This window comes from Apiospora marii, assembly GCF_038362585.1.
Source record: "Apiospora marii strain CBS 49790 chromosome Unknown utg000002l_segment0_segment0, whole genome shotgun sequence".
In the NCBI taxonomy this organism is placed as follows: domain Eukaryota; kingdom Fungi; phylum Ascomycota; class Sordariomycetes; order Amphisphaeriales; family Apiosporaceae; genus Apiospora; species Apiospora marii.
The window spans coordinates 3,247,837-3,261,319 of NW_027117373.1; the positions used below are offsets into that span (position 1 = coordinate 3,247,837).

At 50.6% G+C, this 13,483-nt stretch overlaps 3 protein-coding genes across 3 annotated transcripts; 2 read left to right on the forward strand and 1 right to left on the reverse strand.

Moving 5' to 3' along the window:
- Positions 1–3,488: 3,488 nt before the first annotated feature.
- PG985_002688 (uncharacterized protein) lies at positions 3,489–5,555 on the forward strand (the record flags this gene model as incomplete). The annotated part of the gene is made up of 4 exons (XM_066822457.1): positions 3,489–4,271; positions 4,335–5,102; positions 5,179–5,436; positions 5,511–5,555. 4 exons carry the CDS (start codon positions 3,489–3,491, stop codon positions 5,553–5,555), a joined length of 1,854 nt encoding a protein of 617 aa, XP_066689889.1.
- Positions 5,556–6,571: 1,016 nt separating this feature from the next.
- On the reverse strand, positions 6,572–6,895 carry PG985_002689 (uncharacterized protein; the record flags this gene model as incomplete). The annotated part of the gene is made up of 1 exon (XM_066822458.1): positions 6,572–6,895. The coding sequence occupies one exon, from the start codon at positions 6,893–6,895 to the stop codon at positions 6,572–6,574; it is 324 nt and encodes a 107-aa protein (XP_066689890.1).
- A 1,861-nt stretch (positions 6,896–8,756) lies between these two features.
- On the forward strand, positions 8,757–11,674 carry PG985_002690 (uncharacterized protein; the record flags this gene model as incomplete). The annotated part of the gene is made up of 2 exons (XM_066822459.1): positions 8,757–9,386; positions 9,446–11,674. 2 exons carry the CDS (start codon positions 8,757–8,759, stop codon positions 11,672–11,674), a joined length of 2,859 nt encoding a protein of 952 aa, XP_066689891.1.
- Between the last annotated feature and the right edge of the window lie 1,809 nt (positions 11,675–13,483).

Below are 13,483 nucleotides of genomic sequence, written 5' to 3' on the forward strand. Positions count from 1 at the left end.
ATATTATAAAAAATTAAAAATATATAATAAAAGTTTAAATCGATATTTATTAATTTATAAACCGTTTATATTATTAAATAAATATTAATATAAATAAAATTAACTTTAAAGAATTTATTATTAATAATATCTTTAAAATAAAGTTTAATTAAAGTTAATTTATTAATTATAATTATATTTATATTATTTTAATTAACGTTTTTTTAATAAAATATATATTATCGGTTAATTTAAAAAAAGATATTAGTAATTTAATATTTCCCTTTATTATTAAATTTATTAAAAATAAAATTAATATACTTAATTTTTTTTATAATTTTTAATATTTTATTTTTTATTTTTTTATATATTTAATTTAAATATTTTATTTTAATAAATCAACGATTAAGGTATTTATTAATTATAGAAATAAACTTTTTAATTTATCGATTAAAAGGTTTTTTAAGGATATTAAATGTTAATTTATCCTTTAAAATAATTTTAATAAAGATTTTTTTTAAATAATAAATCGATAAAAGGTAAAGAAATAATAAATTATTTATTATTTAATACTTTCGATTTTAATAAATTATTAATAATATATATTTTTTAAACTTTTAATTTTTTTTCTTTAACTTTATTTTATTTAATTTATTTTATTATAATACTTTATAAATTAATTCCTTTTAAAAAAATATATATTTTAGTAAATAAACTTTTATTTTAATATTATTAAATATTATATATATTTTATAATTATATATTATATACGTTACTTTCTCCCTTAATTATTATTTAATTAATAATAATAAATTAAATTATATTTAAATAAAGTTATTTTTAATTAATATTATAAATATTTAAAGTATATTAAAAGAAGAAGTAATAATACCTTAAATAAAGTATTAATTAATTTAAAAATAAAATAATATTAAAATAATATTATTATATTAAATTATTTTAAAATAACTCTTTAAATGTTATTTAATATTAAAATTAACATATAAATTACTTATTTTTATATTATAAAAGAGTATTATATATTAAAAACCTACTTTATATAGTATAACGTATTATTTAAGGGTATTATTGGTATTATATATATTTATATATAATATGCATATCGTACATTTCTGATGGTATCTTCTCGTTGATCGAATGCTATTAGGGCAAGCATGAGTCGCTGGGGCATGTCAACAGGGACACGGACCTCTTACGGTGGGCGGGATTGGTGTTGGTCCCCAACCCTACAAGTATGTATGCACATAGCCTTGCAGGGACCGGTCCCTTGAACGAGATAGTTTGGTAATGGCAGGGGACTGGGGACTGGTAGTCGCACTTGCGGGATCGAATTTAGCACAAAGTTTGTTGATATTGTTGATCTTCCAAGTCATCCCGGGATTGGCACCGGCGGCCGCGGTTCTGTCCCGATACTTGTGCGTTGGTAACTTGGATCCCGGGACCCCGAACCATCGGTGAACAGTCGTTCTCGATGGCCTACTACCTACTCGTACGTCCCTCGACATGCGATCTGCAGAGCAGCATGCCCAGGAGGGAATTCGGGAGATTATTTTCGAAGTTTGTGTGGCTGCTTGGATCTGAGAAAAGCCAACATGATTTCCAATGGAGCTCCGCCAATAGTTCGGCGCTGTCTGCGGGACACGGCCGCTGTCTATTGGCCATGCTGTCTGTCAATTGACGAGAGCGAGCGATGTAACCCAACCCTCACGATATCCCGGCTGCTGCCCACCAAAGCCCAAAAGTACTCGTACGAATCGCGATACGGCGGCAGGAAAGACTGGGCTTTGCCAGGGTCGGATCTCCTGCTCCTGTGCCATTGATTCGGCAGTCGCTGGCCCAGCCCCTTGCGCCCCGCCCGCCGTCATACCAAAGCAGTCGACTACAAGTAACCACAGCTACCCCTGACACCGGTACATACACCTTCATCAAAGCGTCCCTGCTCACAGACTTTCTTCTCCTCTTTCCTGAGTCTTAGCTGCTCCTGACAGTTCATGGAGCTCACGCTAGGGTTCGATCTGGTTAGGCTTCATCGTCTCCACTTGAGGGACCTACTGTAGGTAGTAGTTGCTAGGTGCTAGGCACTGTTGGCGTTTCCTTGTGCATTTACGGCATTTACGGGCAGGGCCATGTAGTATTCCGAACCTCTCTCTCTCTCTCTCTCCTGTCTCCTCGATAGGTACTCTTTAGAGAAGAGAAGAGAGAGAGAGAGAGAGGACAACAAAATTGGGACCAATGCCGATCCATCCTGAAAGTACTGCCATCCGAAATGAAACATTACGCAGCCCACAGTCCCGACGCCGACATTGAAGTGGCAGAAAACTGTCTCGACGCCGGTGTCTCCCGAAACTCTACTAGCCCTTCGAGAGGTACTCTCCTCCGTCTCTGGCCTGGCCTTGGCCTGTCAGTGCTTCCTTCTTGTTCAGGCATCGAACTGGTGGACGGCCTCTGTTTCGGCTAGGGCAGACCGTCACTAGACCCCGATGAACAATAGCAATAGCATGATTTCAACTCAGTCACTCCACCCTCTGCCTCCTCTATTAGTAGACGGCCATCGTGCAATCCATCGTTCCCGATCCGGTGGCGCGGGCAGCTCCCCGAATCAAAAGACAGCCTTGGCGGGCTCCATCCTGCCATCCTGGAAATGCGGCTTTGCCCTATTGGCCTGCGGAGAAACGCTTCTCAAACTGAATACCTGCCCATTTCCTATGCGTCTGCTCGGCTCTTGTTTCTGCATTTCCCCCATTGGGTACCGGCAACGCCACAATTACTCGCTTGCAACGGGGGTCACCGCTGTTCACCTTACCCCTTCACTTCCCTGCCTGGCCTTACTACGGCTGCGAGGCCCAGGGCTACATACTGCCCAGAGGTCCTGCTTGCTTCGACCTACGAACCGGCAAGCCGTTCAAAAAGTGGGTGTGCAGGGTGTCATTCACAATAGGGACGACGTTTCTCGTTGCTACCTTACTTTACCTTAATCACATTTTACCCTGCTCAACCCTCATCCGTGCGTAACCATTGCAAGGGCCTTCTTCATCTTCTCCCTCTCCTTCACCAGGTACCCCGTCACATCAGTGCAACCGCATCGGCTCTCGCAGCGCCTGTACGTACGAGTACGAGAAGAGAGAATCATATTTACGACGACGCTGCTTGCGCGCCAAACGCTGCCTATCGTATTCTCCGTATATGCTTACTTCTTGGGTTTCATACCCCTGCATATACACCGGCTGATTCCCAGGGTTCTTACATATTGCCGACGTGATCGCCAGCCGGGCCCTGTCTCCCTACGACGCACCATCTCATCACTATCCTTTATATCCACAAACAGCTAGTTGCCTGCAATACTGGTTTGGCATCGCTATAAGGCGCCCCAAGATCACTCAAAAGGGCCAGCTTTGTCATTCGCTAAGTTCCGAAGCTATTCATGTACACACAGACTTACATAACCACCACCAACACCACTTGGACATACGTCAAATCGCGAGCTCAACATGGTTTACTGTGGGAAGCCCTCGAGGGGCTGTCAGATGTGCCGCACGAGGAGGATCAAGTGTGACGAGACAAAGCCGACGTGCAACCAATGCGCAAAATCGCGGAGACAATGCCCTGGCTACAAAGACGAGTTCGACCTGGTCTTCCGGAATGAAACACAGGCTACCGAGCGAAGGGCCCGCAAGGCCAACAAGAAGGCCCTCGCCAAGGCCGGCAAACTGGACGGCGAGGGCCCAGGGAGCTCCTTCGCTCTGAATCCGGCCGTGGTCAAGGAAGTGGTCAAATCACCAATGGAGCAGGCCATCATCCCCGCCCTGACTGTGCCGGTAGAGACGCAGGCATCGTGCCACTTTGTGTCCAACTTTGTTCTCATGCCGAGGCAAGGGAGCACCCGAGGGTTCATGGACTTCCTGGTGCCCATGATCAAGGCCGAAGGCGCCGAAAGCCATCTCCAACACGCCTTCAACGCCTGCTCCATGGCGCTCATCAACAACCGTTCAGCTTCGAGGAACAGGTTTGCCGACAAGGCTCTGAACGAATATACGCAGGCGCTTGTGGGGACGAACCAGGCATTGAGAGACCCAGAACAGCAAAAGACAGACACTACCCTGGCCGCCGTGCTACTGCTCGGCCTCTTCGAAAACATTACGGCAAAGCAGATTGGTATGCTGGCGTGGGGCTCGCACATCGAAGGCGCCATTCAGCTGGTGAAGCAACGAGGCCGTAAACAGCTGAGGACCAAGAACGGTCTGATGCTGTTCGTCGCTGTTCGCACACAGATGGTACGCCTCTTCCCCGTGGCTTTGCGATATAGCTATACTTGAATTACTGACTCTGCGTGCTAGATTATCCATACCCTCACGACCGGAAAGGCGCCCATCATGGGCGTCGAGTGGTGGCTTACCGATGCCATCAAAGACCAATCCGCTGGTGATTGCCAGCGGATCATGATCAAGACGGGCGAGCTCCGCGCCGAAGTCACACGGCTGATGAACAGCATGGTCCGGTCGCCCGAAAACGTCGAGATTATGCTCAACATGATCCGGAGGTGCCAGACGGTCGACCAGGAGGCGGTCAACTGGATGCGGAACGTGCCGGAGCATTGGCACTGGAAGACGGTCGCCTGGGAGGACAACGTGCCCAACGGCGACTACTCCAAGGCGGAGGTGTACCCTGGCCGCGTCGACGTCTACAGGGATTTCTACATTGCCAGTGTCTGGAACATGACGCGGACGGCGCGGCTGATCCTGGCCTCGCTCATCGTTCGCAGCGCTGCCTGGGTCTGCGCGCCCATCGACTTCCGCACGACGCCCGAGTACGCCACCGCCTCGCGTACCTGCATGGACACCATCACCGACATCATCGCATCCGTCCCCTACCATCTGGGCTGGCACCTCAACAAGCCGCACATAGTCCAGCGCGCCAACCTCGGCCAGTTCGCTTGCGGCGAGGAGGACGCACTCAAGAGCCTGGCGGGCTACTTCCTGACCTGGCCGCTCAGCTGCCTCATGGGTCAGGACTACACCACCGATAACCAGCGAGCTTGGACGGTTGGCAGGCTTCGGTACATCGGCAACGATCTCGGTGTAAAATACGCACACATCTTGGCTGATGTAAGTTTGCTTCTTCTTGAGCTAACCATGACGGCCGATTATGCATGACACGACAAGACTGACAACCAAACCTTAGCTGCAAATCCGCATTCCTTCCATGATGATCCGTCGCGACGGGCTGATGGCCTCTCCGTACGGCGCCGCCCACAACTTTGAGAAGCTGACGTCGGCACGCACTACCGCGCCGACCCCGGGCTACACCATGAACCCGCTTCAGCAGCGCGAGGCGATGCACAAGGAGCACTTCGACCAACGCCGCGCGGACCTGTTGGCCAAGGCGGCCGGTCCTACGACTTCGCACGAGACACAGTGGGTTGCACAGAGCTGGCTGACGGTATGTGAAAACCAGCCCCCTTTTGCGACTTACAGTTTTCGCGACGCTGTGCTAACATTCACCTCTGCGTACAGCTCCCCGAACGACCCAGTCCTGTTCCTTCCTCCTCTCAGCATTGAAAAACGAGCATGAATAAACAAGCCAACCAACCGACCAAACGAAGGCTTGAAACTGTCGCAAAATGAATGAATACTAGCGTGATAGTGCCATGGGGGCATATCAATATTTCTATAAAGGGGTGGCTATCTTCGATACAACGGTTTGCAAATGTATCGCAAAGCAACGGGCATGATAATGTTCATGTTATCTTCAACTATCACGTGGATGGCTAGTGGGAGGTTTGGGCTTCTAGCTTATGTCTATGTAGTCAAGCAGTTCCCTAAATCCGGCGTTGTCACTTAGGCTCACCAGTATGCAGTCGGGGTCTCAAAATAGTCGATCCGTGCTGTATAGAGCCAGTCTCTCTCACATATATACATTTTCTTGTAAACTCCTACATTATGTGTGTATATATACACGTGGCATTACATAAGCAACTCAGAAATGCGAGGTCTGTTGGCGATTCCGTGTTGCTGCAACCGTGTCCATTATGGTGAGAGTGCCGTTGGAGCGTCCTGATCGCTTGGTCTAGCCCAGATGCCATAATGCGCATCAGTACGAAGAACTGAATCATTCTTAAGAAAATGCAGTATAGCGTAGGACAAAAAAGAATCATATGCCCTCCTGAGACTTGTGGCCCCGATGTATTCATTCATTCGGGGCAATGCGCAAGCTATCTCGTAGCCTTTCAGGTGGAGATCGAGAGTATTCTCTCCCGTGAATAGTCTCATGGTTCGCATTTTGCAAATACCTGTGCATCTACAACGCCACCTGCCATCTGCCATATGTCCACACGTTGTTGTCTCTGGCATTCTGTCTCGAGATGGAGAAAAGAGCCGCTACGTATACCCATACCTCCTTTTTGGGGGGTTGGATCTCGCCCGTGTAAGGGCTTGGTCTTGATCCGTGGTATCACTCGAACCGTCCCGTTCCACGTGTCCATCCTACTGTGACCCCGATGCACCGCCGTACTTTATGTGCAGCGCTCTTCCGTAAATGCTCGCAACTCCTGCCCCACCTCTGTTTTCCATCTGACTCATTGTCTCCTCTTGGCCTTGGAAGCGGCAGCAGCGCTCGATGAGGAAGTCGTGGCTTGGATTGGCGCGGGCGCGGCCATGTTCCAGGCCTTGACGAACCAGCTCTGGGTGGCGTCGACGTAGCGCTCCTGCTCAACGTGCTTGACGCCGACGCGCATACCGTCCTTGGTGAAGACGACGTTCTTGCGCGCCATGCGGTCCGCCGCCGACTGCTGGATTTTGCCCACGCTCGCCCAGATGTGGTACCCGACAAAGACGGCGCCGCCGATGAAGACGAAGAGGACGAAGAGGGAGAAGAGCTGGCTATGTGCGGGCGAGCGCATGTAATGTTAGTTCGATGCCTTTTTATTATATAACTGTGGTTTCAGATGTCTCATTGGTGTACGGATGTACCCAGCAAGCAAATGGAGACAGGATTTGCATAGTATCTTGCGCGCGAAGATCGATCGCATTGCGAAGTTGCCAATGGAGAATTGCGACGGGGAATATGCACGACTCGCGCGCGCGGGTGCTCTGGCTGCTTACCCGAATGTTGAAGCCATGGTTCCAGTCAAATGTAGAAAGTCGCTTGGACCGTGTGTGGTTGTGGGTGCTGGGTGGTTTATTGTTACCGGGAAGGGCCTCGCTCGATTGGAAACTGGTGTCAATCAATTCTTTAGGCGGCTAGGATGGTTTGGTGGACGGCGCGGGGAGGACGGGACTCGAATCTACGGGGATTGGAGCCTGACTGGACAAAGAAAAAGGAGACAATCGCAGAGAAAGAAAGCAGAGAAACTTGAAGTCGGCCGTTGGGGCAAGATGATATATACATGTACCTACCACTGCGCGATACCTGGCTTGCAGCCAACATCAGCCCAGGCTACATGTATCTATTCACTTTGGAAGAATGCCCCTTTCACGCAATTGAGTTCGAGACCTTATGGGGCTGAGCTGAGACGGGCTGTCAACTGACCCTGGATGGTGGCTTCCTCTTCGCCGCGGCTCAGCTGCAACTGTACTTGCGTATGTATCCATTCAATATGTTTCCAGGGGCAATGATTGATATGTGACATACAGAGCATACCTACAGGAAGGTAGGCACTGAGCCACATTGGATTCGTCAACCATGCCGACTTGTCCCGTCTTTGCGTGTAGACCCCAGCTTCTAGTCAGGATGTGCGCAGTATGGCGCTCTCAGATGGTGCTCTCCAACAAGAACAGAGCACCATTATACAATTCTACCGTATAACGATCATCACATGGCAGATAGTCCGTCCCTTGAGAAATAGATGGTGGGGATGGAGGGGACGTGCTAGCATTGATTGCACGATACAATGTATGGGTCAAGTCAAGTCAGGGTGCTTGGGGATCTGGCAGCTGTTCTTCAGCTGCTCATAGTGCTGGCCGAGGTGACGTCGGCCATCGGCGAACGGAATATTATCCGTGCAGGGGGATGTGGACAGCTCACCTACAATTAGTTCCAAGAGAGTAGAGGTAACAGCTGGGCAGACGGAAACAACTGCGCGGTACAGTACCCAGACACCAGGCACCCAAATATTAACTGATGCATAGATCAATGAATTGGCCATGAACATGACATGCACGCATTCGGCATTAGGTGCGTGCTGGAGTATAGACTGGAGCACACGGACCCAGCCTGGTTCCTAGTAGCCTCAGTCTGGTGGTGTATCATTGAATGCAAAAAGACACATTGGTGATTCGTGCATCCAAGGTACGGAGTGCATGCCATTGCACCACAGTGACGGCAAATCCAGAATCTCAATTCATCTATGCTCAGCAGGTACTGTAAAGCTGTCCATCTGCCAAGTAAATTGCTCCCTTGACCAAGTAAGAGGAGTAAGTATTTCCAATTGATGTCTCTGGCGCTCCAGCGTGGCCACAAGACCCAGGCCGCAGTGGAAGCAACGTCGAAAAGGCCACCTGTGCTAGGCTGCTAGAAAAGGCGGGAGGTGGTCACTACTCTAGGTTAACCTACCAGCCTACCTTGCCTACTCGGTTAGGTACCACCTTGCATTTATTACTAAAGTATCCATCCCACTTCCAAGCAGAGCTCCCCCATCATCCTCACCGACGACACCTCTGCGACCCTCTCCCATCTCGTCGACTTTTCCAGGCATCGCAACCAACCAAATCACCTTATTGCCTGGAACCCAACTCTAGCGGTGCTTTGACCATTGCGCCGCCATGGCTGCCCCCAATGATGGCTACGGCCAATTCCCCCCGCAGCAGCAATTCGAACAGGACCAGCAGCAGTATCCCGACATGGCCGCCGCAGGTTCGCCGCCCCCCATGCAGCCACAACAACCTGGCGATGCGGGAAAGAAGAAGAAGCGAGGATATGCGACACAGGCCTACGAATTTGGCGCCGGAGGCAATGCCGCTGCGGGCGCTCCCGTTGCCGGCGGCATGATGCCCGGTCAGCCTGGCCCGGGCGCAAGTCCCATGGGCTACCCGGCTCAGCAAGACTTCCAAGCCGGCTATGGCGGTGCTTCTGCTCCTGCCTACGGCGCCAGCCCTACCGCCGCCGGGTATGGCATGCCTCCCGCTGGCACTCCCGCCCAGCCTGGTGTTGGTGGTTATCAAGCCCCAGATGCCTACTACCAGGGTGCTGCCGTACCTGGCACGCCGGGCATGGGCGGTATTACCGCGGGCATGCAGAACATGAACATGGGTGGACAACCTGCATCGGCCCAGCCAGCCCAGCAGCAGGCTCGCGTTGCTCTGAACCAGCTCTATCCTACCGACCTGTTGAACCAGCCCTTTAACGTGTCGGAACTGGATCTGCCACCGCCCCCCTGCATTCTACCACCCAATGTAAGTCTCACTGCTCGTCGTATTGCTGGGATCGTATGCTAACACGAAATGCGTGCTAGGCTAGCGTCACCCAATCCCCCGATGCCAACTGCTCCCCGAAGTACATTCGATCTACCCTGAATGCCGTCCCTACAACGCATTCTCTCTTGAAGAAGTCGAAGCTTCCTTTCGCCCTCGTCATCCAACCTTACGCCGCGCTCCATGATATCGACGATCCCGTGCCAGTTGTGCAAGACCAGGTTATCGCCCGCTGCCGACGATGCAGAACATACATCAACCCTTATGTTATCTTTTTGGACCAGGGCCACAGGTGGAGGTGCAACATGTGCAACCTCACCAACGATGTCCCCCAGGCCTTTGACTGGGATGCTGCCGCACAAAAGAGTGTCAACAGATGGGAGAGAGCCGAGCTGAACCACGCTGTTGTGGAATTCGTCGCGCCCCAGGAGTACATGGTCCGCCCGCCTCAGCCCCTGGTCTACCTTTTCCTCTTCGACGTCAGCTACGCCGCAGTATCGTCCGGCCTCCTTGCGACTAGCGCTCGCACCATTCTGGACAGTCTTAACAGGATACCGAATGCTGATCGACGCACGCGCCTTGGTTTCATTGCGGTCGACTCGAGCTTACACTACTTCTCCGTCCCCAAGGATGGCGATGAAAATGCGGAGACGAGCATGCTGGTCGTCAGCGACTTGGATGAGCCATTCTTGCCCGTTCCCCAGGACCTACTTGTCCCCCTCACCGAGAGCCGGGCCAGTATCGAGAGCTTCCTCGCCAAGCTCCCCGAGATGTTCCAGAACAACCAAAATAATGGGTCAGCCATGGGCTCCGCTTTGAGAGCTGGCCACAAGCTCATCTCTCCTCTCGGTGGCAAGATGGTGGTTTTGAGCGCGTCGCTCCCCAATATGGGAGTCGGCAAGTTAGACGTGCGAGATGACAAGAAGATGCTGGGGACCTCCAAGGAGAGCGGTTTGCTGCAAACGGCAAACAGCTTCTACAAGTCATTTGCCGTCGAGTGCTCCAAGAACCAAGTATCGATCGACATGTTCTTGTTCTCGTCGAGCTACCAGGATGTGGCCTCGCTGAGCAACCTTCCCCGGTACACTGGTGGCCAGACTTGGTTTTACCCTGGCTGGAATGCTGGCCGGTCTGAGGATGCCATCAAGTTTGCTTCCGAATTTAGCGACTATCTCTCTTCCGAGATTGGACTGGAGGCGGTTCTGAGAGTAAGAGCTACGACAGGCCTGCGCATGAACACATTCTACGGTAACTTCTTTAACAGAAGCTCCGATCTATGCGCCTTCCCGGCCTTCCCTCGCGACCAGTGCTACGTTGTCGAAGTTGCCATCGACGAGACCCTGCAGAAGAATTACGTCTGCCTGCAGGCTGGTGTGCTGTACACGACATGCAACGGCGAGCGACGCATTCGTGTCATGACCCTTGCGATTCCTACAACTACCAACCTGGCAGACATATACGCATCAGCAGATCAATGCGCCATCACCACCTACTTCAGTCATAAGGCGGTAGAACGTGCTCTGAGCAGTGGATTGGATGCGGCGCGCGATGCTCTGCAAAGCAAGCTTACCGAGCTTCTCCAGACTTTCAAGAAGGAGCTGGGTGGTGGTAGCATGGGTGGAGGTGGTCTCCAGTTCCCAGCAAATCTGCGCGCTCTGCCGATACTGTTCCTTGGTTTAATCAAGAATGTCGGACTTCGGAAATCAGCCCAGATTCCTTCTGATCTGCGTTCAGCGGCACTTTGCTTGCTCTCTACATTGCCTCTTCCGCTGCTAATGCAATACATCTACCCGCGGCTCTACTCGCTACACGACATGCCTGACAATGCCGGCGTGCCAGACGGAGAGACCAACCAAACTGTGCTACCGCCACCTCTGAACCTGTCTTCGGAGAGATTCGTTAGTTACGGTCTTTACCTTATTGACGATGGACAGACACAGTTCCTGTGGGTAGGCCGAGACGCCGTTCCCCAGTTGCTCACCGACGTATTCGGCGTCGCGGACCGAACACAGCTCCGAGCGGGCAAGGGCTCGATCCCCGAACTAGACAACGACTTCAACGAGCGAGTCCGAGCCGTTATCCAGAAGAGCCGAGATCACCTGTCCCGGGGTGTCGGCAGCATCATCGTACCGCACCTATACATTGTGCGCGAGGACGGCGAACCTAGTCTCAAGTTGTGGGCGCAGACACTCCTGGTGGAGGACCGGGCGGACCAGGGAATGAGTTTTGGCCAATGGATGGGTAGCCTAAGAGAGAAGGTGAGTAACTAAGCGACGGCATTGTTTTTGGGTTCGAATTTTGTAGCGGCAAAGAAGGTTCTGACGATGATGACGCCCATCAGGTCGTGCAGTAAGGGGCTTCACACAACGCAAGGTCGATGCATGAACGCATACTTGTATAGACGCCGAGGTTGAGGCAGTTCATCTTAAAGAAAAGTCGAGTGACATGAAACGATACAATGCAAAGGAATGACCACATTCATCAATACATACATACTACTCCCCGTCCATGCACGTTCATCAATCATCCCCATCCTCAGTATCTATATCAAAAAAGGGGGCTCGGGATGAAGAAGTTCACGTGAGGCGCAAGCCAAAAATTGATGCAGTCAACGACAATTGCACACTTACTCATGAGCTCGGAAGAGGGACAGCGAAATAAAGCGTCAAGCGTGAACCTGTGAGCATTGCCAGATGCGATTCTACTCAAATGGTTGAATCTGTCCGAAACACCGGTCTGTCGGTCGAGGCAGCCAGGGTCTAGGGCAGGCTGCGTCGTGTAGAGGCCGGCAGGTTGGGCAGTGGGGCTTTGCTTCTGCCCTAGATTTGTCCCAGTAAGTTGGGTTGGATATTGGCAATTTAGTATGTACATACATGGTTCTTGGTAAGGACTAACAGGTGGTCAAGAAGGTCGTGTCGCGAGTATGCTGGGGCGGTTGGCTTTTTCCCTGATTGAACCTTTTTCGCATTGCATTATGGTCATCATCGCATTTGGCACCTCGCATGTCCAATTCAAGTATCAAGTAACAGGGATCCTGGGCCTTTTCTGGAGTCTCACCCAAATGTGTGAAACAAGAAGATCCAAGACAGTGAAACACGCGCCCACTTGCTGACAGGGCGCCTAAGTTGCAAGCTAATTGGGCCGGCAAGCGTGTCCTGTGTAGGGGGCCAGGAAAAGCGGCTACGGGCGCTCTCTGTTTGGACGAAGAACTGTGATGCGAGTATGTACAGACATCGCCGATCAGTGCTTTCCGAACCTTGGGACAAACAAGTTCGACGGAAGCTGCCTGGCACTTTCAGTGCTCGTATCCCAAAATATCTACATTTGTACTGATTCCCAGTCCAGGTCACGCTTCAAAAGAGTCGGCCGAGCCTTGTAGCCGATTCATCTATCGACCATCAGCACAAGGACGCTAACAGGACTCGCGAGAGTGCTAGTTCAGCTCTCAGCAGCAAGGGTTGCCCGGCGAGACGAGCATGACGGATGGGGACCGCCGACCCCCCGCCAGATCAGGATTCGCCGATTCGCGACCCCTGACCGAGGGACTGTCCCTGTCGTGAAGCTGACCGCGTTAACCAAATTTGGTTTTCTGATTGCCCACAAGTGCCTCGCTTTCAGCGGGCAGTAAATATAGGAACCACGTGGAGCGAAGCTGCTCTGGGCTGTTGAACCTGGAGAAGCAGCAATACTGCATGCGTCTCCCTACTTTGACCAACCGAAATGATTACAGTTGTGACGAGCTCATCAGGAATGCTCCGCACGGGTTTTGGCTATCCACAAGACATGATGGTGATGATGACGGATGCTGCTGCTGCTGATCGTAGCTGGGATTGCTGTTGCGAGTCAGCAGTAACATGACAGCGAAGCAAAGCCCATAGGACGACCCGAAATATCCACTCGGTTAACCTTAATATTGACATCCCGAACAGACCTCGACACTTCTAGCTTGTCTCATGTTGGTTGGTTTCAAAGGTTTCTCCCGGCTGGTTCTGGGCTGGCACTAGACTTCTTCTAGGCAGTTTCCTAGACTGTGCTGGTGATGATGCCGATACGGAGGGATATTGGAGGAGGTTCGAATG